At 36.4% G+C, this 24133-nt stretch overlaps 1 protein-coding gene across 1 annotated transcript in view; it reads right to left on the bottom strand.

Annotated features, from left to right (window-relative positions):
- Positions 1–24133, bottom strand: part of LOC150103039 (putative pyridoxal-dependent decarboxylase domain-containing protein 2) — a 468473-nt gene that overhangs the window by 165207 nt on the left and 279133 nt on the right. Inside the window, exon 14 of the mRNA XM_090397610.1 lies at positions 22605–22678. Coding sequence (XP_090253736.1) covers positions 22605–22678 — 74 coding nt within the window. The remainder of the gene's footprint in view (positions 1–22604; positions 22679–24133) is intronic.

Below are 24133 nucleotides of genomic sequence, written 5' to 3'. Positions count from 1 at the left end.
TTGTTGAATGAAGTGGATGTGCAGAATCAAGGAAACCAGATTTATTAAGGGGGGGGGGGGGGAGTAGATATGCAGACCTTAGGGAGGCAGTTGAGTGTATGAATGAGTATAATATGCCCGAGCGAATAAGGACAACAAATCAGAATGGGATAGTTAGTATAAGGCATCAAGGTAGGGATGGGGCTAACAGGGGTCTGCAATTCATGTATACTAATGCTAGGAGCATTAGGAACAAGAAGGAAGAATTTTTGGCATTTGTTGGCACTTCCAGACCACAGGTTATTGGCATTAGTGAAACATGGCTGACTGAAGATGATATAGCTAGTGGGATTGAATGTGAGGAGTATAGTGTATTCAGGAGTGACAAGGAGAATAAAATGGGGGGAGGAGTGTTATTGATGATAGCTGATGAGCTGCAGCCAAGGAGAATAGAAGTTGAATTGCAGGATAAAAAAAAGAGCACATTTGAGGCCATTTGGTGTGAGACTGAGGCTAGCAGAACAAAATATACAACTGGGCGGGCGCTGCTATAGACCAGGTGATGGAATAGATGGTGGCGATAGTATTCATACGCAAATAGAAGAAATGAGTGGAAGGAGGGTAATTATTATGGGAGATTTCAACTATGGTAACATTGATTGGAAAGAGAAGAGGACACATGGAAGGAAGGAATTGGATTTTATGCAGTTAAGATATAACTGCTACAGCATGTAATAGAAAATACTAGTGGTCAGAGAGTGCTTGACCTAGTAATTGTGTCTGAAGATTTGACTATAACAAATATGACCATATTGCCACAAATTGGTGAAAGTGATCATAGGGTCTTGACTTGTGAGGTGGCTAAAGGTGTGGAATTTACAATTAAGACAGGGTACATGTGGAATTATCAGGCTGGTAAGTATGACAAGCTTAGGAGTTTGATTGGTTCAGTGCCATGGCATGTAAAACTGCAAGGGCTGATTGTTGATAGTGCATGGGAGGCAGTTAAGAAGTGTTTGCAGGAGGCAATGGCTGACTGTATACCTAGAGTCCGAATAATAATTCAAGTAGGGATTAAATTGATGAATAACACCATTAAGTTGAGCTGAAAAAAAAGAAACAACTGTGAAGAGAATTTAAGAAGATGACCTGCAGGCACATGAACGGTATAAAGCCGAGGCCAGAAGGGTAACAAGTGTGGTAAGAAAAGCAAAAGCGGATTATGAAAGAACATAAGCCAAGACTTTCATTAAATAACGCGATCAAAGGTAAAGCTAACTGTTGTGCACATTCCTTAGGAATATGTGGCGATATGTTATTAAGTCCCACAGCCATATTGACATCAAATCCAACAAACATTTGATACACCTCTGTTTCTTTCACTTCCAATACTCCTAATACTTGCCTTCCTTCTATATATTGCAGGGCATCATTTACGTCAGTATGGTATAAGCAAAGTTGGGATGAACCATGAAGAGTAGAGAAGATGTTTTGGCCTTATAAGAAGACTTGAATAAATTGAGTGATTGGGCACGGGAATGGGAATGTGAGCTCAATGCTGCAAAATGTAAGGTTTTAAAAATTTGGGAAAGAAAGATGAGAAGCAGAATTTATGCTTGGTGAGGATATATTGTCGGAGGTGGAGGAATTAAGAGATCTGGGGTGATAGCGGATAAGGATCTGAAATTTAGGGGACACATAGCCAAAATTGTGAAGACAACACGAAGGCTTCTGGGAATGATGCAGAGCACACTGACTTGTAGAAGTAGGGAGATTCTTGTTCCATTGTATAAGGCAGTGGTGGCGAACCTGTGGCATGCCCGAGAATTTTGCTGGCACGTCAACGATGTACATATGATATCCTTTTATATGCTTATAAATTATTCCATTTATTTTTTAATTGTTACAATACGTACAAGCTAAATTTTGTTTTACAGGAGAGAGCAGCTATGAAGACATGAATTTGATTGATGCAGTATTAACAAAAGATCACGTGACCTAAAGACAAATGGAACCCACAATTTTTGAGTTGAAATGCTAATTCTCTTCAACCGAATTCCATAACATCTGCAACTGTCATAACAGCATTCACTATATATTTCTTAGTTTTAAGACATTCATGATGGGGTGTCGTTTATCGTTCCCACAAAACTTCTCATTACCGGCGGGCTCAACTCACACTAAGTTTCAACCCTTGGTTGATTTTTATTGCCATGTTTGTGTTTGAGCTGGAAGGGGAACTCACACAAGCATTAAATGGCATGTTTAAATTCGTGGTAGAATTTTATTTGAAGTTAGCCTTTGTGATCTGTCATAATGACATCGAGAATTTCAAATGCAATCAAACAAACACTTATTTTATGTAATTGAAAAATTGGACAATTTTAGTTAGATGCTGTGTTTCCTGTGCAACATATGGTTTTGCTTGCCTATACAGGGTAGTTTCTGTGAGAGGGGAACATGTGATTCATTAGTTAGCACCGTTTTTATTCCAGCTATCTCTAATTGCACTATTAGTTGAGAAATATATTACATAGACTGCAAAAGCCTCTGTACCTTATTCAGGGATACAATAAAATATTTTTTTTTCTTGCATCTTTTGTATATATGCAAATCCTTTTAATGTCTTTTTTCGTAAAGTGAAATCAGGGGTGCCAGTTATACACGAGGGCAAGTTATATTCAATGGTAAGAGTTCACCGACAACTCGACATCCTTCTGCTGCTTCCCCTGCCCTGCTGACTTCTATGGTGAGTTACAATGCATAAATATTTTTCTCACTACCATTTTTTTTTTTTTTTTCAAGCCAACATCATTAAAATCAATTTAATAATACAATAATCAATAATTTTATACTGAATAATATAAATTTTTGGTGATCAGAATGGGATATGTCAATGAAACTTACACAAGTTAATTTAATGATGTTGGCCTGAGGAAACTACAATATTGTAGCCTTAGTCCTGTGATTGATAACTAATTTAAATGCATACTTTTATATATTTGTCAACATGCTACACTGTATACATAAGTGTATTAATACTCTTTATGATTATGCCATAATTAATTTTCTCCTCTACATAATGCTTGTGAGTCATTATTTTCCGAATTGAATTTTATAAAGGACAGATCAAGAAATAGAATGACTGATGAATCTAGTTCCGCGTGTGTATTACTAAAAGTGACAAAATATGAACCTGATATAAAACATTTGGCATCTAATGTACAACAGCAAAAATCTCATTAATAAATTGATATATTGATAAATTAATAAATTGATAATAGGTTGATATTGATTTGTATACGACAATGTGTATGTCAAATTATGAGTTCATTTTTATGAAATTCTATGTTAATTTTTAAACTTGTCTCAACAAAATTCTGCAATTTATTCTGTATTAATTAATTTTAATTAATTAGTGTTGTTTTAATTAGTTGCTGACGTGCCCAGCACGTTAGCAACTTGATTTGTAAATTTTTGGCACCCGCCAGCATGTGAGCAACTCAATATGTAAACTTTTGGCACACGGACATCAAAAGGTTCGCCACCACTGGTATAACTTTGATTAGGTCACACATGGACTACTGTGCCAAGATTTGGTCACCTGGTTTTCAGAAGGATGAAGAGATGTTCAAAAGGGTCCAGAGGCAACTGACTAAGGTAGTTTCGAACCTCTGGAATGTCTACTGAGGAAAGATTGAAAAGATGCAATTTGAGGTCCGGTGGACAGGAGGAAGAGAGGAGTATGATAGAGACTTGCAAGTTAGTAAGGGGTTGTTATAGGATCGATGTTGGAGAGGTTCTACAGAAAATAATGGGAGATCAGGGGGGAACCAGAGGTCATCCCAGGAAACTGTATAAAGAGGGTATGAGTAGGGGAGTGAAAAGCAGTTTTTTTTTCATGCAGAGTTGTGAATGATTGGAATGCCTTGCCTGAGAATGTGGTCTGCAGAGAATTTGAGTGTTTAAAGCACGGTATGATGAGCTGTGTGTATGATAAAAGGACCTCTCAGGTGAGTCTTTGACTCCATGGGGTCTTGGGTAATAATAATAATGCTATATGCTGATAAACAGCTCATTCAATAATTTCACTATATTCTTTGCAACTGTCACTCTGCTGTCATGACTATCCACCAGTGTCAACCTGCAATAATTATTATTCCTCTTGTTTGTCATATGTCAGAAGAAATCCTTGGAATTAACCTTGCATGACCAGCCAATCTCCTACCATGCTCATCACCTTCCTAGCCTGCACTTTATTTTCTGGATTGGATTCAATACCCACCAACTGTGTTGTCTTGTACCTCCTCCATAGCATTTTCTTTTACAACACAGCTTGCTTGATTTCATGGTTCATCCATTTCACTCTTACTCTATATACTCCCTTTACTCTTCTTGGTATGCTGTTATACATTGCTTGTGTCATATACTGCCATATGAATTTCCATGCACTATTAACATATTTTCTGCACAGCTCATATGTCCAACATATTGATGCTAGTTGACTAGAAAGCTTTCCATAATCATCCACTTTACACTTCCACATATATCCATTTTTGGCCGTAACTTTGTTGTTTCACCATTTCCCAAATAAGTACCTCATGATCATACACTCTCACCAACTGGCAGCAGTGTCAATAGCTCATTAACAACTATATCCTTGAAGTTAGCACCAAATTCAAAACACTAAAGCCACTAGTTGTTTCAGTTACATGCTACTTAAGATATTTATCGCTCAGAAATTCAACAAATTGTCTCTCCTTGTTCCTGTATACTATTTCCTCCTTCCATTCTGTATTCCTGTAATTAAATTCTCTCATCATTATGACTTTTTTAATACATGCCCAACCAATTTGTCTAAACATTCACAATCAGTATTATCCATATTCCTTGGCCTATAACAGTATCCTGTCAGATATAATTTCTACTTCACACCATATGGCTTCAAAATATGCACATGTACTATCAGTTTCACACACTGTGGACACAATTCCTGTGCAATCATTAACAGCACTTCTCCCCCCTCCCCTTTCCACCTTCCTATCCTTCTGGAAAATTGTATATTTTTCCTTCTTGTAGATAAACTTATACGTTGGTGATATCATCATCATCTCATCTCATCCGATTGGTAACGGGTTGAGTCCACTAAGAAGAAAGGTTCTCCACTTATCGTGATCTTTAGCCATCTCAATCATGACTCTATAGTTGGGTAGATGTGAATGTTCTTTTAGCAACTTTATCCAAGTACTTCTTGGTCTGCATCTAGGTCTTTTTCTTCCGATATATCCATTCAGAGCGATTCTCTGAATATGACCAAACCGTCTCAGTTGATGCTTAATGATTGTGTCTATTATATTATGTGGGAAGTCTAAATCTGTTCTGACTTGATCATTAGTCTTGTGTTGCATCCAGTGGGTGTTATTAATTTTTCTGAGGCATTTCATTTCAAATGCTTGAAGTTTCTTGATTGGTTGTTGAGTTAATCTCCAGGCTTTTGAAACATAAGTAGCTGTTGGGATAATAATTGTTTTATATAATTTTAATTTTAGACTCATTGGGATTTTTTTATTTTTCCATATTTTGTTTAGTTTATTCATGTTGGTCCAACCTAGGTTTAGCCTGTGTTTTACTGTTTCCATATTGTTGAGGTTACTATATATAAGACTGCCAAGATAAACATATTTATTAACTTGTTCCAGCAGGTGATTTTCAAGATTTATAGAAATATTTTCTTCTTCTCTACCTATCTTCATTATTTTTGTTTTATGAAGATTTATTTTCATACCATAAGTTTTACAAGAGTCATTTAAAATATTAATAGTTTTTTCTAACTGTGGTTTAGAATCTGCTAAAATAATGATATCATCCGTGTATTTTATGCGATTAATGTTGCTACCATTGATTTTTATACCTGGTTCATCGGCTATGGTTTTACAGACTTCTTCTAGGAAGAGGATAAAGAGTTGAGGTGAGAGAGGGCATCCCTGCATTACACCTTTCTTGACTGTAATTCTCGGTTTTAATGTTGTTTGTTTTAACAAAAGCTTTGGTGTCTCCATAATAATTTGTAATAAATGTTAAAATATCAGAATTCATTTTTACATTTTTTAGGATAGTAATCAATTTGTTTCTATTAACTGAATCAAAGGCTTGCTTAAAATCTATAAAACAACAGTATATGGGCAGGTTGTATTTGCAATATTTTTCTGCTATATTATTAATGGTGAAGATAATAAATTTAGTTTAATCCTTTATCCAAGTGTGAGCAAACAAAGTTTGCGCCTGAAAGTATCTTCAGGACTGGGTTAAGGTGGTACACACTAGGGCAACTCGTTGCAAAGGTGGAGCAAGCTACCAACACTCCTATCCTAGTATCTCCTATAATGTAATGCAAAACACATCTCCTTGCGGATATGTCTATTGTTATGCATTAAGGGAAGGGCCACTACCCAGACCGGTTTCAACCTTTATTGAGGTCTCTTCAGTGGGAGCCAGGCCCAAGTCGAGATATCAGGCAGAAGCATTTGCAGGTCATCTCCACCTATAGGAATTGCCAATTGGTGTGCCACCCTTTTTTGATAAATTACTCTGGATTTAGAGAAAGATGTTGAAAGTTTATTTTCCACTTGGTTAGAGTATAATAAAATTAGTTTAATCGTTTATCCAAGTGTGAGCAAACAAAGTTTGCGCCTGAAAGTAATCTTTCAGGCGCAAACTTTGTTTGCTCACACTTGGATAAAGGATTAAACTAAATTTATTATACTCTAACCAAGTGGAAAATAAACTTTCAACATCTTTCTCTAAATCCAGAGTAATTTATCAAAAAAGGGTGGCACACCAATTGGCAATTCCTATAGGTGGAGATGACCTGCAAATGCTTCTGCCTGATATCTCGACTTGGGCCTGGCTCCCACTGAAGAGACCTCAATAAAGGTTGAAACCGGTCTGGGTAGTGGCCCTTCCCTTAATGCATAACAATAGGCATATCCGCAAGGAGATGTGTTTTGCATTACATTATAGGAGATACTAGGATAGGAGTGTTGGTAGCTTGCTCCACCTTTGCAACGAGTTGCCCTAGTGTGTACCACCTTAACCCAGTCCTGAAGATACTTTCAGGCGCAAACTTTGTTTGCTCACACTTGGATAAAGGATTAAACTAAATTTATTATACTCTAACCAAGTGGAAAATAAACTTTCAACATCTTTCTCTAAATCCAGAGTAAGTTATTAAAAAAGGGTGGCACACCAATTGGCAATTCCTATAGGTGGAGATGACCTGCAAATGCTTCTGCCTGATATCTCGACTTGGGCCTGGCTCCCACTGAAGAGACCTCAATAAAGGTTGAAACCGGTCTGGGTAGTGGCCCTTCCCTTAATGCATAACAATAGACATATCCGCAAGGAGATGTGTTTTGCATTACATTATAGGAGATACTAGGATAGGAGTGTTGGTAGCTTGCTCCACCTTTGCAACGAGTTGCCCTAGTGTGTACCACCTTAACCCAGTCCTGAAGATACTTTCAGGCGCAAACTTTGTTTGCTCACACTTGGATAAAGGATTAAACTAAATTTATTATACTCTAACCAAGTGGAAAATAAACTTTCAACATCTAATGGTGAAGATATGGTCTATAGTGGATCTATGTGGCCTGAATTCTGCTTGGTTTTCCTCTATGATTTTTTCTGTAAGACCTGTGTTCTCTTTTGTATAATTCGAATGAATAGTTTATAACTATGACTTAAGAGTGTTATGGGTCTGTAATTTTCACATATTCTTTTGTCTCCTTTTTTGTGAATTGGTATAATAATTCCTGTTTTCCAGTCAGTTGGAATTACTCCAGTATAAAGAATTTGATTAAATAAATTCCTTAAGAAATTAATGGCATCCTTGCCACCATAGTTTTATAGAGATTTCATCTTTACCTGTAGCTTTTGAAAGTTTCATTTGGTTTACTGCATTTATAATTTCTGCTGAGGTTATGGGTGGTGCCTTTTCATATATCTTTTCTGTTATATTTTCCTCCTCCTCCTGTTCTTTTTGAAATAATGTTTGATAGTAGTCCTTCCAAATTATTTTAATATTTGAATTGACCCAGTTTCTAGATTGTTTTTATCTTTCATTGTTAATGGTTTATCTTTATAGATCTTAGTTAATTCGTTGATAATTTTGAATACCGTTTTATTATCATTTCTTTTATTAGCTTCTTCGCAGAGTTTTGCTTTTTCCTCCAACCAGATATTTTTGGCAGATAGGCACATTTTATCAATTTTGTTTTTAAGATTCTTATAATGTTGTTTATTTTCTTCTGTATTTTTTATATTTAATATATGCTGTGCTGTTCTTTTTTCTTCTAAAGTATTTAGAATTTCAGGGGTTATTCATGATTTTGATTCATGATTCATGAATTCCATTCATGATTTGGTCTTGATATTGTACCAAGTATGTTTCTTGCAGTACTTATAATTTTTTTACCTTGATTCCATATTTTCTATATTGTCATAGGATAATCTTCTAAACTCATTTCCTATTAGTGTCTGATAATTATCTTGCATAGATTTCTCTTTCAGTTTTGACAGGTCCACTTTGTTGATAGGAGCTCGTGATTTACGATACTTGAATTTTAATTTAATTTTTGCTGCTAGCAGTTCATGGTCAGTGTCGAAGTCTGGATTTTTTAAAGTTCTAACATTTTGCACTGATGATTTCCAATTGCGTTTGATTAGAACGTAATCAATACAGTTCTTTGTTGTACCATCTGGTGAGGTCCATGTGTGTTTGTGGGAAGGTCTATGGGAAAAAAGGGTGTTACAGATAAATAGATTATTTGCCTTACAAAATTCTAAAATTCTTTCACCTCTTTCATTTCTGTTATCAACTCCGAACCTACCCATAACATCCTCCATGCTTGGGGTGAACTTCCCAATTTTGGCATTAAAATCTCCCATCACTATTAATATATCTTTCTTATTGGTCTTGTCTATTAGATCTTGCAACTTATCATAAAAGGTATCGATTTCTTCATCTTCATGTGACTGGTCGGGAGCGTAGATTTGAATAATTGTAAAGTGAACATTTTTTTCTTTACCTTTCAATCTGATAGCGATCATTCTTGGGCCATGTGGTTCTATGGCCATGACTGCATTTTGTAGACTATTATTCACTAAAATGGCGATTCCTACTCTATGTATATTGTCCTCTCTGCCTGAGTAGAATAGTTTTCCTGAATTTAGATTTATAACTCCTTCTCCTGTCCAATGAGTTTCAGCCAAACCTAAAATGTCCCATTTAATCCTAGCAAGTTCTTTTTCGATCAAATTTATTTTCTCAGATTTTAACAGTGTCCTTATATTTAAGGTTAAGAGATGTGAAATTCTATTGGCTGACCACATACTAAACTTCTCGACTGCTCCCTGTGATCTAGGATCAATCGCGTCAGTTTCCTCGGATGCAGTAACATTCTCTTGACATGGCGGAGACTCCTGATTCATAGGGTTGAATGGCAGAATAATGCAGCCGGGTTGCCACTCCTCTGCTCCTCTCCCCACTCCTCCTTTGGTTCACGACTCCTTATTCTTTATTAGGAGCAACCCGTTGGGGTTTCTCTCATCTGCCACCCGAGGGACGCGCCTGGTGGGAGTCAGGTCTCCCCCAGGTGATATATAACTGTTAATTTTTAGGGAAAGACAATGTATACTATTATATTAATTAAAAAACTTTAATACTTCCAATATTTCGGTAATGTTACATTACCATCTTCAATAATAATATGTACACGCAGGCACTAACACTGGACAAATATAGCTGAAGACAACTGAAGTTGGTCCTAGAGTCCTAAAAGGTGCCACCTAGTTGGATGTTCTAAGAATGCAAGCTTCCCATATTTGGGGAAGTCTCATGCATCCAAATTTGTTGAGGTTTGGGGAGTTTTTTTTAGAGCCGAGGCTGATGCTAGGAATAATCTCTCATATTTAAACTTGCTGCGGTGTAGTAAGGTGGCTTTCTTCCAGCGTATTTTATGGTGGGTGTCCAAAACATGGTCAGCAAGTCCTGAGTGGCTGTATTGGTAGAAACAAATATAATCCTTATGGTCAGATATCCTGATATTAGCTGTCCTGCCTGTTTGGCTGTAGTAAGAGAGTTTGCAACTACAAGGAACCTCATATACTCCAGGTAGTTCTAGAGAAAGTGACTGGTCCTTGGGGGAGCAGATAAGAGATGCCAATTTTTTTAATAAAATTAGTTTAATCCTTTATCCAAGTGTGAGCAAACAAAGTTTGCGCCTGAAGTATCTTCAGGACTAGGGTAAGGTGATACAACACCAGGGCAACTCGTTGCAAAGGTGGAGAAAGCTACCAACACTCCTATCTCAGTATCTCCTATAATAATGCAAAACACATCTCCTTGCAGATATGTCTAATGTTATGCATTAAGGGAAGGGCCACTACCCAGACTAGTTTCGACCTTTATTGAGGTCTCTTCAGTGGGAGCCAGGCCCTAGTGGAAATACCAGGCAGAAGCATTAGCAGGTCATCTCTACCTATAGGAGTTGCCAAATGGTGTGCCACCCTTTTTTAATAAATTACTCTGGATTTAGAGAAAGATGTTGAAAGTTTATTTTTCACTTGGTTAGAGTATAATAAAATTAGTTTAATCCTTTATCCAAGTGTGAGCAAACAAAGTTTGCGCCTGAAGTATCTTCAGGACTAGGGTAAGGTGATACAACACCAGGGCAACTCGTTGCAAAGGTGGAGAAAGCTACCAACACTCCTATCTCAGTATCTCCTATAATGCAAAACACATCTCCTTGCGGATATGTCTAATGTTATGCATTAAGGGAAGGGCCACTACCCAGACTAGTTTCGACCTTTATTGAGGTCTCTTCAGTGGGAGCCAGGCCCTAGTGGAAATAGTGGAAATACCAGGCAGAAGCATTAGCAGGTCATCTCCACCTAGAGGAGTTGCCAAATGGTGAGCCACCCTTTTTTAATAAATTACTCTGGATTTAGAGAAAGATGTTGAAAGTTTATTTTTCACTTGGTTAGAGTATAATAAAATTAGTTTAATCGTTTATCCAAGTGTGAGCAAACAAAGTTTGCGCCTGAAGTATCGTCAGGCGCAAAGGGCCTGTCTCCCACTGAAGAGACCTCAATAAAGGTCGAAACTAGTCTGGGTAGTGGCCCTTCCCTTAATGCATAACATTAGACATATCCGCAAGGAGATGTGTTTTGCATTATAGGAGATGCTGAGATAGGAGTGTTGGTAGCTTTCTCCACCTTTGCAACGAGTTGCCCTGGTGTTGTATCACCTTACCCTAGTCCTGAAGATACTTCAGGCGCAAACTTTGTTTGCTCACACTTGGATAAAGGATTAAACTAATTTTATTATACTCTAACCAAGTGAAAAATAAACTTTCAACATCTTTCTCTAAATCCAGAGTAATTTATTAAAAAAGGGTGGCACACCATTTGGCAACTCCTATAGGTAGAGATGACCTGCTAATGCTTCTGCCTGGTATTTCCACTAGGGCCTGGCTCCCACTGAAGAGACCTCAATAAAGGTCGAAACTAGTCTGGGTAGTGGCCCTTCCCTTAATGCATAACATAACATTAGACATATCCGCAAGGAGATGTGTTTTGCATTATAGGAGATACTGAGATAGGAGTGTTGGTAGCTTTCTCCACCTTTGCAACGAGTTGCCCTGGTGTTGTATCACCTTACCCTAGTCCTGAAGATACTTCAGGCGCAAACTTTGTTTGCTCACACTTGGATAAAGGATTAAACTAATTTTATTATACTCTAACCAAGTGAAAAATAAACTTTCAACGCCAATTTTTTTATATGGTTTGTAACAAGTTGTCAAGTCATATTTTTGTAGGATTTTTGTTAACTTTTCAGAAGTACCCTGAATATAAGGAATGGTGTATATTTAGAGTAGTCCCTGTTATGGAAGGGGAGGTTGAGGTTAATTGGTTTTAATATTTTTTGGATTTTATGGGGGTTGTAGCATTGGCTACAAAGGTGTTAAGAATATGGCTAAGTCCAGTAGTAAGGGCATTGTTATCTGAACTGATTAATTTTGCCCTGTTATATAGGGTTTTTATAATCCCATATTATTGGGAAGGGAAGGGGGTGATTGCTGGTGAAAGTATCTACCTGTATGTGTAGGTTTTCTTTAAACAGAGAAAGCCAGGGATCCATCAGGCTGGTGTGTAATCAGAGTGTCTAGGAAAGGGAGATTGTTAATTGGCATCTCTTATCCACTCTCCCAAGAACTAGCCACTTTCCCTAGACCAGTGTTTCTCAACGTGGGGCATACGCCCCACAGGGGGGGGAGGGCAATTAGAAAGTGATGTTGCATTCGTCATCTCATCACTGATATACTCAAAACACTCACCACTGTCGGCGAGGAGGGACATCAAAATCTTTGAGGCATTGAGGTGGGGCATGATCCAAAAAACGTTGGGAAATACTGCCCTAGACCTACCTGGAGTATACCAGGTCCCTTGTACTGTAGTTGCAAACTGTCTTACTACGGCCAAACAGACAGGACAGCTAACATGAGGATATCTGAACATAAGGATTATATCTGTTTCCACCAATACAGCCACTCAGGACTTGCTGACCATGCTTTGGACACCCGCCATAAAATATGCTGGAAGAAAGCCATCTTACTACACTGCAACAAGCTTAAATATGAGAGATTATTCCTAGAATTGACCTCAGCTCTAAAAAACTCCCCAAACCTTAACAAATTTAGATGCATGAGACTGCCCCAAATATGGGAAGCTTGCATTCTTAGAACATCAGTCCAACAGCCAAGACTACTACCCAATTTAGCCCACTAGATGGCATCTTTCAGGACTCTATGACCGACTACAGTTGTTGTCTTCAGCCATATTTGTCCAGTGTTAGTGCCTGCGTGCACATATTATTTTTTACGTTCCCTGAAGATGGTAATATAACATTACCAAAATATTGGAAGTATTAATTAAAGTTTTTTAATTAATATAATAGTATACGTTGTCTTTCCCTAAAAATTAACAGTTATGTATATTTTTCCATTTCTATTCCTGACATCACATCATCCTCAGACAACCAAGTTTCGATTATACCAATTACCTTTATGCATACTGACTCAATCAATGCAACAACTTAATGTGAATACTCCTAGGGGGGGGGGGGGTAATACAGTAAACCTAAACTGATGTATTGCAAATTAGCTACATATTCGCCAGCCTGGTTGGCCTAGTGGTTAGCACGTTCATTCTCCAACCAATAGGCCACAGGTTTGAATCCCAGTGTGAGCATAAGCATGGATGGTTGTAATTGACTGTCTTTAGTCAGAAGATGAATTTCATTGAGAGACCAAATCCATGCTTATTTCAGGCCTAAAGTGTCCTTGTAAAAATTCTATATAAAAATAAATATATAAAAAATAAATAAAAATACCAAAGAATATGTGAAATTAATATTAAAAAAAAAAAAATGAAAAACTCAGACCACCCACAGTATGAATGTACTATAGGTCCTACAATCAATCTTTGTACTCAACACATTCCATAGACTCAAAAAGTTTTGGTTGTTTGCCTCTGACTAAGGTTTCTTTATCATCTAGATATCCAGGCATATATACAGACCAGTGTACAGAAATTCAAATAAGTGGCCTAATCTTATCACATAAAATGGCAATTTTGTTATTCCCACTTGTCAGTGTTCATATTATGCCAGTTCTATGAATAGCTATCACAACTTTTACAATATGCTGAATTCAACTGCCTATACATTAATGCTTCCTTATCTCTTGCCCTCCTATTTTTACACCTTATTCTATCTCCTCAGTTCCAAGTCCATGATCTTACACTTGCTGATACTGAAATAGCATACCCACTCACCTACTGCTAGTATAGTAGCTAAGTGGGGATTGCTATAGAATTATACACCCTCTGTCCAAAAAGAAACCGAAAGTTTGATAGAATATAAAACACAGGCCAATTATAATTATTCAAATGATTTATTTCAATCAATATACTCTCCATCAGCTTCGATACAGCATTTGGCATGGTCAATTAATTCGTTGAATGAGTATTTTATATTGATTTTTGGGACTGTTGAGGGTCATGGTTACTGCTGCTTGAACATTTTCAATGGTGTCGTATCGCTTTCCTTTCATCAGCAAATGAAGTCGGGGGAAGAGAAAGAAGTCACAGGGTGCTAAATCAGGTGAACACAGTGAGTGATCCAACACACAAACTTGGTTTTTGCTCAAAAACTGTCTCACAATGTTCGAACAATGAGATGGTGCATTATCGTGCAAAAGTGACTAGCTACCTGCATCACGATATTCATGCCATACACGATGAATTCTCGCTATCAATCGCTTCAAAACATCGTGATAAAACTCACTATTGACCGTTTGGCCAGGCGCAACGAATTCTTTGTGAATAATGCCCTTGGAATCGTAGAAACAAATCAGCATTGTCTTTACTTTTGACTTCTCCAAGTGACTTTTTTTCGGATGCCCCTCTTCTGGTGGTCTCCACTCAGCACTCTGGTGCTTTGTTTCGGGCTCATACCCGAAACACCACATTTCGTCACAGTAACGATCGTTTCAAGGAATTTTGAGTCCTTACGAGCAGTTTTAAAGATGTCCTTGCAGTGTTCAATTCGATAAATTTTTTAGTCGTCGGTCAACTTGTGGGGAACAAATTTTAGATTTGTTCAATTTAATTCAATTTACGAAGACTCAAACTCTCGATCAAAATGTTGTGCACAGCGTGATTGTGATGATTTTGGAATCCCCGATTCATTTTCAATCAATCTCACAGATGATTTCGCATTTTCTTTGATGAAATCACACACTTGTTGGATGTTAACTTTGCTCAGTCCAGTTTTTGGACGGCCCAGCTTTTCGTCATCCTCAAGCATCTCATGACCCTTTTGAAATCACTTAAACCACTCGTAAACTTGAGTACAGGATAAGCATTCATCACCGTATGCTTTTTGGTAATTTACCAAGTTTAACACAAAAGTAAATCGCATCTCTCTGTTTGAAAATCATTTTCCGACTGTTCATCAAAACACACTGTCACTCTTAGCGCTATAACTCGGCTTCTAATGAAACAAATGTCATAAACAGTTGACGCAACACTAATCAAGATTGGAGGCTTAATGGATTTTTTACAACACTCAAAAAGAATTAAAATAGACTTTAATACTTCCTATATTTCGTCCTAGTCACTAGGACATCTACGGGGATTACAAAAAAAATTAATGTAACATATGCACAATATAGGAAGTATTAAAGTCTATTTTAATTCTTTTTGAGTGTTGTAAAAATTCCATTAAGCCTCCAACATGATGTCCTCACAGCACTTAAGCCTCTACACACGAACACTAATCAAGGTTGCTGCTTTCGACAACAAAATGATACAACAGCTAGCTAAAAGTTCGGTTTCTTTTTGGCCAGAGGGTGTACTAATAGTATAACAGAATTGTTGCTACAAAAGGATGCAAATGAGTTCACATCCTTTTGCAGCAACAATCAAACTAGAGTTTCTGCCATTATTATTCCCCATTTAGTTTTATGTACATAGCTGAATATCTCTTCTCATATCCAGAACTATATCAATATATAAATTAAATAGTCATCCAAGATAATAAATAAATTAAATCTCTCAGGACAACATCTTATGACATCTCAAGACAACAGTGAGAAGTAGTATGCTACAAGACACTGCCCTGTGGTACATCACAGGGCAGTGTCTTGTCAGTCAACCATTCCTGCATCCAAGCTACTAATTCATTATTAATCCTCATCAATTTCAATTGTGGATTGTCCTACAATATGTTAAATGCTGTTGTAAAATCTAACAAAATTACTTTAAAAGAAGACTATTTAATACTGTCTTCACCGTTTTATCTAAGATTACTCAAGATAAGACTGCTCTTTAACACATTCAAGCTACTCTCTAGAAAGACTATTGTTCTCTTCATTCCAATGTGGTATTCTATCTCTAATCAGCTTAATCAACATTATCATCACATCTGCTAATCAGTGGATTGACTTAGATCCACTGATAGACTTCTTCCTCATATGGCAATATTATTTATCTTCCTTCTCTTCTGGGATTGTTCCAGTTGCCAGACTCATGACGAACGAGTCTCTATTGATTTAAAAATATGCCCAGATCTGGAGACACTTGTACAGACGAGCTTATCAAAAGACATCGAAAAAGGGATAAAAAAAAAAAAAGTCAGCCGTACTACAGAGGAAAACAATATTACCTGGGATGAGACAAAAATGCCATACATATATTACACACAACCATCATATAAGAAAAATCCAAGTGCAGAGATGATATACATTCTGAAAAACACAACAAGAAGCAAGAACTGGTCTCCATGGATCTACAATGAAATGGAATATGTGAAATGATATGTTAAACTCATCAACAATTCAGCAAGTATACAAAATGAATGCCAAGTATTTTCAACATTAACTATCAAATCATCCTTGTCAGCTAATGCTTATAAAGTTCTTGTGCTCTGTGATTTGGTTGCTATTTAGTTCTTTATATGCTCACCTTTTCACTTAATAACCATGTAAGCCAGATTCTGAAGAAGCCAATAAGACTAAAAATTGACATGTGAAGTGACAGGGCAGGTCATATCGTGCAACATGGTGGCAACTGAGAAAACATTCAAAAAAGCACTTGAATCACGTTTCTAGAATGAGTATTTAAAAGTATTTTCAAATTTTCATATCCACTATCAATGGTTCAAATTCTCTATATTATTACATAGGCACCACCACCATGGAGTCCCAAGACTCAATATAGAAAACCAAAACTATCAACACAATATCTATCATACATCTCCTTGAAAACCATTAACAGATGAAATACTCACAACTGAATCAGGCAACCCATTCCATTTATTCACCACTCTCCAAGTGAAAAATCTAGCCCCTCACACCCTCACTAATCTCACTCTTACTCAACTTCCAGAGATGATCTCTTGTTCTTTCCCCCTCTAGCCAAGTGCTAAAAACATTTCCCCTGCATCAATCCTATAAAATCTTTTAAGTAACTTAAATGTCTCTATCCCCCCATATTCATACCCCCCCTCTTTTTTTTGCCTATCAACTGGCTTTTGCAATCCACAAACCCTCAATGCATCCTCATAGGAAGCATTCCACAGACCACTCACCATCTTGGCCACTTGTTTCTGGATCCTCTCCACCACTTCCTCATTCCTCAAGAAACTCAGGGGACCAAACCTGAGAACAGTAATCCAGATGTGGTCATATCAAAGCTTCATAAAAAAGAATGATAACTCCTTTATCTCTGCTTGTTAGTATGTTCTTCAATAACCAAGTAATCCTGTGAGCTACCCTGGCTACTTTAGCAATATACTTTCTAAACTTCAGCTCTAATTACTACAACTATCCTCAAATCCCTGGCTTAATTTCCTGGAGTATACTTCCCTCAATGTGATACACAGCTTGTAATCTATATATCCCAAAATGCATAACTTCACACTTTTCCAAATTAAATTGATGTCCATTATGTTTTGCCCATACTTTGTAAAATAGTCACTCAATAGCTCAACAACTTCACCTGCCTCTGTTATTCTCTACCATCTGCACTCAAAGTTATTCTACCATAGTTATTCTTCCTCCTACTTGCCATATAATGAAAAAGACTCTTTGGGAATTCCTTTTGCCAGCTAATCTGATTTTCCCTTCCTTATCATGCTAGTCCATATTCCATCACTGTATGAAACAACCTCAGTTATGCTGTCTGCCTCTGACTTATCTGTTTATGTTACCATTAGAAAACTTCTCTGGTATAACCAATTATGTCATACTTTGTATTGTGCTTAAGAGCTCCTAAAAGGTTCTTATGATTCTTGCATATCCTACCCTCCTATCATATTCCATTATGGCAGTGATTCTACCTAAGGGGGGGGGCACAAAGAAAGCAGAAATCAAAGAAAAAAACTGGAAAACTACTTTACTGAAACAAAAGCACTTAATGAAACTATTTACTGACACAAAAACAATATAAAAACAAAAACATAAAATGCACTCTGAAAATAAAATGTATAAAATCCACTGTATTGAATAAACTAGTTACGCTTATGGAAACATATCAATATTGCAACTACTTAAAACTGAACAATAACAATGAATCTAAAAATTAATGGCTTCATTAAGCCTGTGTTGCAGAGCAAAGGTTTTCATATTATGGTGATACATTGGAAATTGACACTCTTAGTTCTCTTTCTATATTTTATTTTTAAGGCAGCCACTGCAGAAAACCCAATTTCACAAAGATAAGATGTTGGAAATGGCAAAAGTGCATGAAAAGCTCTTGAGACTTTGGTGCAGAAAATTCATCATCAACACTGGTCCAAAATTCAAACAGTGATTTAGATATAAATTGTCTTTTGATTTTTGCTGCTTGACATGAAGTCTATAAATTGTTCTTCTTCAATTGAAAAACCTTCAGAGGTAATTTGAAATGGGTTTCTAACCCACTCGTACATTGCCATTATGTTATCGTTAGCTATAAAATAGTTTCTAAAATTCTTCAACATTGTTAAATGATTTTCAATAGTTGCAAATAAAATTTTGATGTGTTGCTCTTCTGCCTTGTAGGTTTTGATAAATTCATCCACATTTGCAAACATTTCTAATTTTTATTGCTTTACCTTTTTGTTCCATAACTTTAGATTTTTACAAAAAGCATTAACTTTGTCACGCATCTCTAAGATGTGTATTTTTTCCTTGGAGTTGCAGGTTTAATGTATTTAGTTTCTCAAATGTCCACCAATTAGTGCAATTTCATCACAATTAAGTGGTCTAAACTTCTCTGCTTCTTTGTGATTTTCCTCTTCCAAGAAGAATGCTATTTTGCCTCTTAATTTGTAAACACATTGTAAACATTTTCCCCTGTGATAACCATCTTGTCTCACAGTAAAATAGTAATGCTGAATGTTCCACTCCGCTATGTCTTTGCAAAGTTTAGATTTTAAGGGTCTCATTTTTATATAATTCACCACGGTTATAACTGTTGTTAACACAATGTTTAGACCAGGACTCATTTCCTTTGCAGCAATAGCTTCTCTATGAATCGTGCAATGTGTCAAAATATACTGTGGGGATTTTTCCCTCAAGGCTTGTAAACTTTTAAGCCTTTCAGACATAACTCGAGCACTATCAGTGCAAATTCCAACACAATTTTTCCACTGTATGCTTGCCTTGCATATAAAATCGTCCAATATTTTGAACAATTCAGGGCTGTGGCTCTTCTTTCTACTGGTTTACAAAACAATAACTCTTCAACTGCTGATAATCCAGCACAAAATCGAACATAAGCAATTAAATGACAATCCTTGTTGCTATCTGTTGCCTCATTTAAGCTGAATTGAGAATAATTGGTTACAAAGCTTTGACAAAAGTTGTTGATGCATATCTTCACATATATCGCCAATTCGCGGAGCAATAGTATCATTTGATAGAGGTATGCACTTGCACTGTAGTTGTTTAGCAAAACTTTCTCCAAGCATAGTTTCCACAATATCAATCGCAGCGGCAGAATTAGGTCTTCTCCGATGGTGTGGGGCTTTTTGCACCTAGCTATTTTACATGCAACTTTGTAAGAAGTTAGTAAAACTTTTTCATTTACCGATAAAGCTTTTTTAATGCTAGATTTTTGCTTTTCAAAACATTTCATTTGGCAGCAAAGACCTCTTGAGGTTTGTTAATATACTTCTAATAAAGTGTTTCCAAATGTCTTAATATTCACTTTCATGCTATCAGATGCCAAAATTTTTGAACACATAACATGCAGTGGTCTTTCTTCATCATTTACTTCAGTCTTTGTAAAACCGAAATCTAAATATTCTGCTGCATGCTTTCTTGATTTCACTTTCAAAGGGATATTCTGTGAACCTGAATTTGTTGACGTCGACACTCCACAGTCGTCAGATGCCTGCTTATATCCAATTAAAAATTTTTCTACACTAGAAAAAGATTGTTTTTATACAGTGTATCACAGTCATTGTGAATAGGAGTAAAATAACGCCGACCATCGACTTCTCTCTGTTAGTCACTGTTGCAGTGTTACTGCTGCCTTATCATTTCAAGCCTTATTTATGCTCGCAGAAACATTTCTAGAACATTCGAGACTACCCATAAAGAAATCGCAAATGTTTCTGAAAGGCCAATACAATTCAATAGTCTGTGCAGTGATGCCAGATCTATACAATTTTTTAAAGATTTGATGACATATTTAAATTTCTATGAATATTTTAAAATTTTAATTATCCTAGTTTTTTTTTTTGTTTTTCTAACTTATGGGTTTTGTCAGTATCTCAACACAAGAATTGCAAGGGGGGGGGGGGGGAGGTGGAGAATGCCACAAAAATTAATATTAAAAAATGGGGCACACATGAAAGAAGGTTGAGAAATACTGCATTATGGCAAAAACACAGTAATTATCAATAAAGCCATTTGTATTTGTGATGACCAGCATGACACAACAGGCATAATTAAGACAAAAAAAAATGAAAAAATAAGATTTCCAACATAAAATGTGCCACAGAATCAGTATTGTTAAATATATTAATTGATGATTAAACCAAAACACTTCTTTGATTTTTTTACTTGATCAAAATTTTTCTCACTCATCACAAATGAGCAGATGTATTTTTCAAACCAAAACAATAGATCCAATAAAAACTAATGTTTAACACAGAAAATGCTGTGCAACATTATTGCAGGGAGAAAAAAAAAAAAAAAAAATCATCTATGTCAGTGCTTCCTAAACTTCTGGATGTCAGGGCCCCCTTTGCAAAGATTGAAATATTTCATGGCCCCCCTCGAAAACAAATCATAATAGTGAGATATATTATTATAATATTTATTGTATTTATATTCAATACAAAACATACACAGCAAATATTGCAAAAATCAAATGCATATATTACATTTTTTGCCTCTTAGCATTAGGTTCTGAAGACGATGCGGGCTGTTCTGGTAAAATATGAAATAGTGTCTTTTTTTTTTTGAGTCTGTTTCTGCTTCTTCTGATTGTTCGCGGGATTTTTTTTTATATTTTTTTTTATCAGCCACTTATACATCTCAGGGTTAAATTTTTTAATGTAGAACAGATCAAATAATATCACCACTTACCGATGCTGGCACACCACAGACTGATAACATGAAATTAGTGAATATTACCTGAATAAGGGAATCCCCAGACCAGGAACATTTTTCTCTTTTGTGACCTTTCTCCCTTTATGGTAATTAAGCCTAACGCAAAACAGACAGCAAAGGCAGGTTATTAAAACGTGCATATGATTGGTGCGGTATCAACAAAAGATCGTGCAACCGAAAGATAAAAGCATAGCTGACAATTGAGTTCAAATGCTAACTCTCTTCAACCGAATTCCATATAAACTACCATAACATTCATTATATATATATATTACTTAGTTTCAACACTTTTACGAATTTTAACACGTTCGGTTGAATTTTATTGGTGCCTTGGGAAATCGAACTCACACACATCTAATTAACAACAATAGTTTTTAGTTAGATACTGTGTTTGCCCATGCAACATACGGTTTTGTTTCAGTTTATACAGCATAGTTTCTGTATGAGGGGACATGTGATTCATTAATTAGTGTGTTTTTATCCCAGTTGTCTCTAATTGCACTATTTATTGAGAAATATATTACACAGACTCCTCATACCTTATTCACTGGCATAATAAAAGTACTTGTTTTTATTGCCTCTGCAGTATAGTGGCTGTTAGGGAGGGTGTTGTTTACCACTGCAAGCAAGTTACTATCTCCCCACATGAACTTGTTTAAGCTTTTTTTCATGTGTGAAGTATATGCAAAACTTTTATTGGTAACAGAAAACTAGCTTGGATGACAGTGATAACATAAAACGAGTTTTGATATGTATATAAAGTCAATATCAACAGTCCCTGATTACGAACGAGTGATGAAAGGGACAGGAAGATTTCAAGCTTCCCTGGAGAGCATTCGAAGTTTTAAAACTTTTATTGGTAACAGAAAACTAGCTTGGATGACAGTGATAATATAAAACGAGTTTTGATATGTATATAAAGTCAATATCAACAGTCCCTGATTACGAACGAGTGATGAAAGGGACAGGAAGATTTCAAGCTTCCCTGGAGAGCATTCGAAGTAAATACAATTAACCACTGCTCTGAAATGAAACATATGAATAAGCAATATTTAGTAATAATCATTAAGCGCCGAAATACGCAGAAAGCAAAGTTTGTGAACCAACACCAATGTGTGAATTTTTCCATTAAAATATAAAAAAATAACAAAAAAGAAATAATAAATAATAAAAGTTAAATACGTTTCTTTTAAAATAAAAAAAATCTACTGTCTTAAAACATTTTAAATTTGTTTTCATTATTTCACGGTCCCCCTCAAGAAAACCTACGGCCCCTAAGATGGCCGCGGCCCACAGTTTGGGAAACGCTGATCTATGTGATCAAATATAATCTGTTTTAATTTATTGTATTATCCATTCCTTTTCAAGTGAGCCTATAAAATGATTACAGTAACAACTTACCCAAGAATTCAAATTATCAAAATATGGTGGATTCTTTGCTGGCTGCCTTATTTGCTCATCATCATCTTTTGAAGCTGGAAAGAAAAAAAAAAAAGTATAAATTAACTACTGGCTTCCATGGTTATTTTGCATATCACATAACAAATCAACAGGCAGTAATGGAAGAATAGAGGTATGCAAATTGAAGGTGCTTAGGATATTGTATGATATTAATGAAAATACAGCCATGAGATTCATCAGAACGTGCAAGGGAACTGGTAATACCTCTGACCAAGCTCTGTAAGTCTCAGGTCTGATAAGGTCTTAAGGAAAAGGAGGGAAAAAGAGTTTTGTTGCATCATTCTCCAAGTCAAAGACTGCAAATTATAGATTAACCTGTATCTTATAATAAATTTAGTTTAATCCTTTATCCAAGTGTGAGCAAACAAAGTTTGCGCCTGAAAGTATCTTCAGGACTGGGGTAAGGTGGTACAACACCAGGACAACTCCTTGCAAAAGTGGAGCAAGCTAACAACACTCCTATCTCAGTATCTCCCATCTCCCATAATGCAAAACACATCTCCTTGCGGATATGTCTAATGTTATGCATTAAGGAAAGGGCCACTACCCAGACTAGTTTCAACCTTTATTGAGGTCTCTTCAGTGGGAGCCAGGCCCAAGTGGAGATACCAGGCAGAAGCATTAGCAAGGTCATCTCTGCTTATAGGAGTTGCCAAATGGTGTGCCATCCTTTTTTAATAAAGTACTCTGGATTTAGAGAAAGATGTTGAAAGTTTATTTTTCACTTGGTTAGAGTATAATAAATTTAGTTTAATCCTTTATCCAAGTGTGAGCAAACAAAGTTTGCACCTGAAAGTATCTTCAGGACTGGGGTAAGGTGGTACAACACCAGGGCAACTCCTTGCAAAGGTGGAGCAAGTTACCAACACTCCTATCTCGGTATCTCCCATAATGCAAAACACATCTCTCAATAAAGGTTGAAACTAGTCTGGGTAGTGGCCCTTCCCTTAATGCATAACATTAGACATATCTGCAAGGAGATGTGTTTTGCAGTATGGGAGATACTGAGATAGGAGTGATGTTAGCTTGCTCCACCTTTGCAAGAAGTTGGCCTGGTGTTGTACCACCTTACCCCAGTCCTGAAGATACTTTCAGGTGCAAACTTTGTTTTCTCACACTTGGATAAAGGATTAAACTAAATTTATTATACTCTAACGAAGTGAAAAATAAACTTTCATCAACCTGTATCTTAGAGGAGGTAGCATTAAAGAAGATGCTCAAAGGCAAAATTCTGGAATGGCAAATAGCAATGTGGTTCAGCACGGGTTTGTGAACGGTAGATCCTGCCTTCATAATCTATTCACTTTTCATAATAAAGTGACTAAAAGTGTTGGATAAAACAAATATCTACATGATCACACTTCTGGACTATACAAAGACATCTGATAAGATACTAATGTGGAATCCTGTTATGGATAAGAGGATGACTGATGGACAGATATACATCCAAGAGATGTATATCTGGGAGA

Source organism: Typopeltis vanoorti, chromosome 9, assembly GCF_054136105.1.
Source record: "Typopeltis vanoorti isolate ZY-2024b chromosome 9, IOZ_Tvanoo_1.0, whole genome shotgun sequence".
Classification (NCBI taxonomy): Eukaryota; Metazoa; Arthropoda; class Arachnida; order Uropygi; family Thelyphonidae; genus Typopeltis; species Typopeltis vanoorti.
The sequence above is the reverse complement of the archived record's forward strand: the minus strand, read 5'-3'. Positions and strand labels throughout refer to the sequence as shown.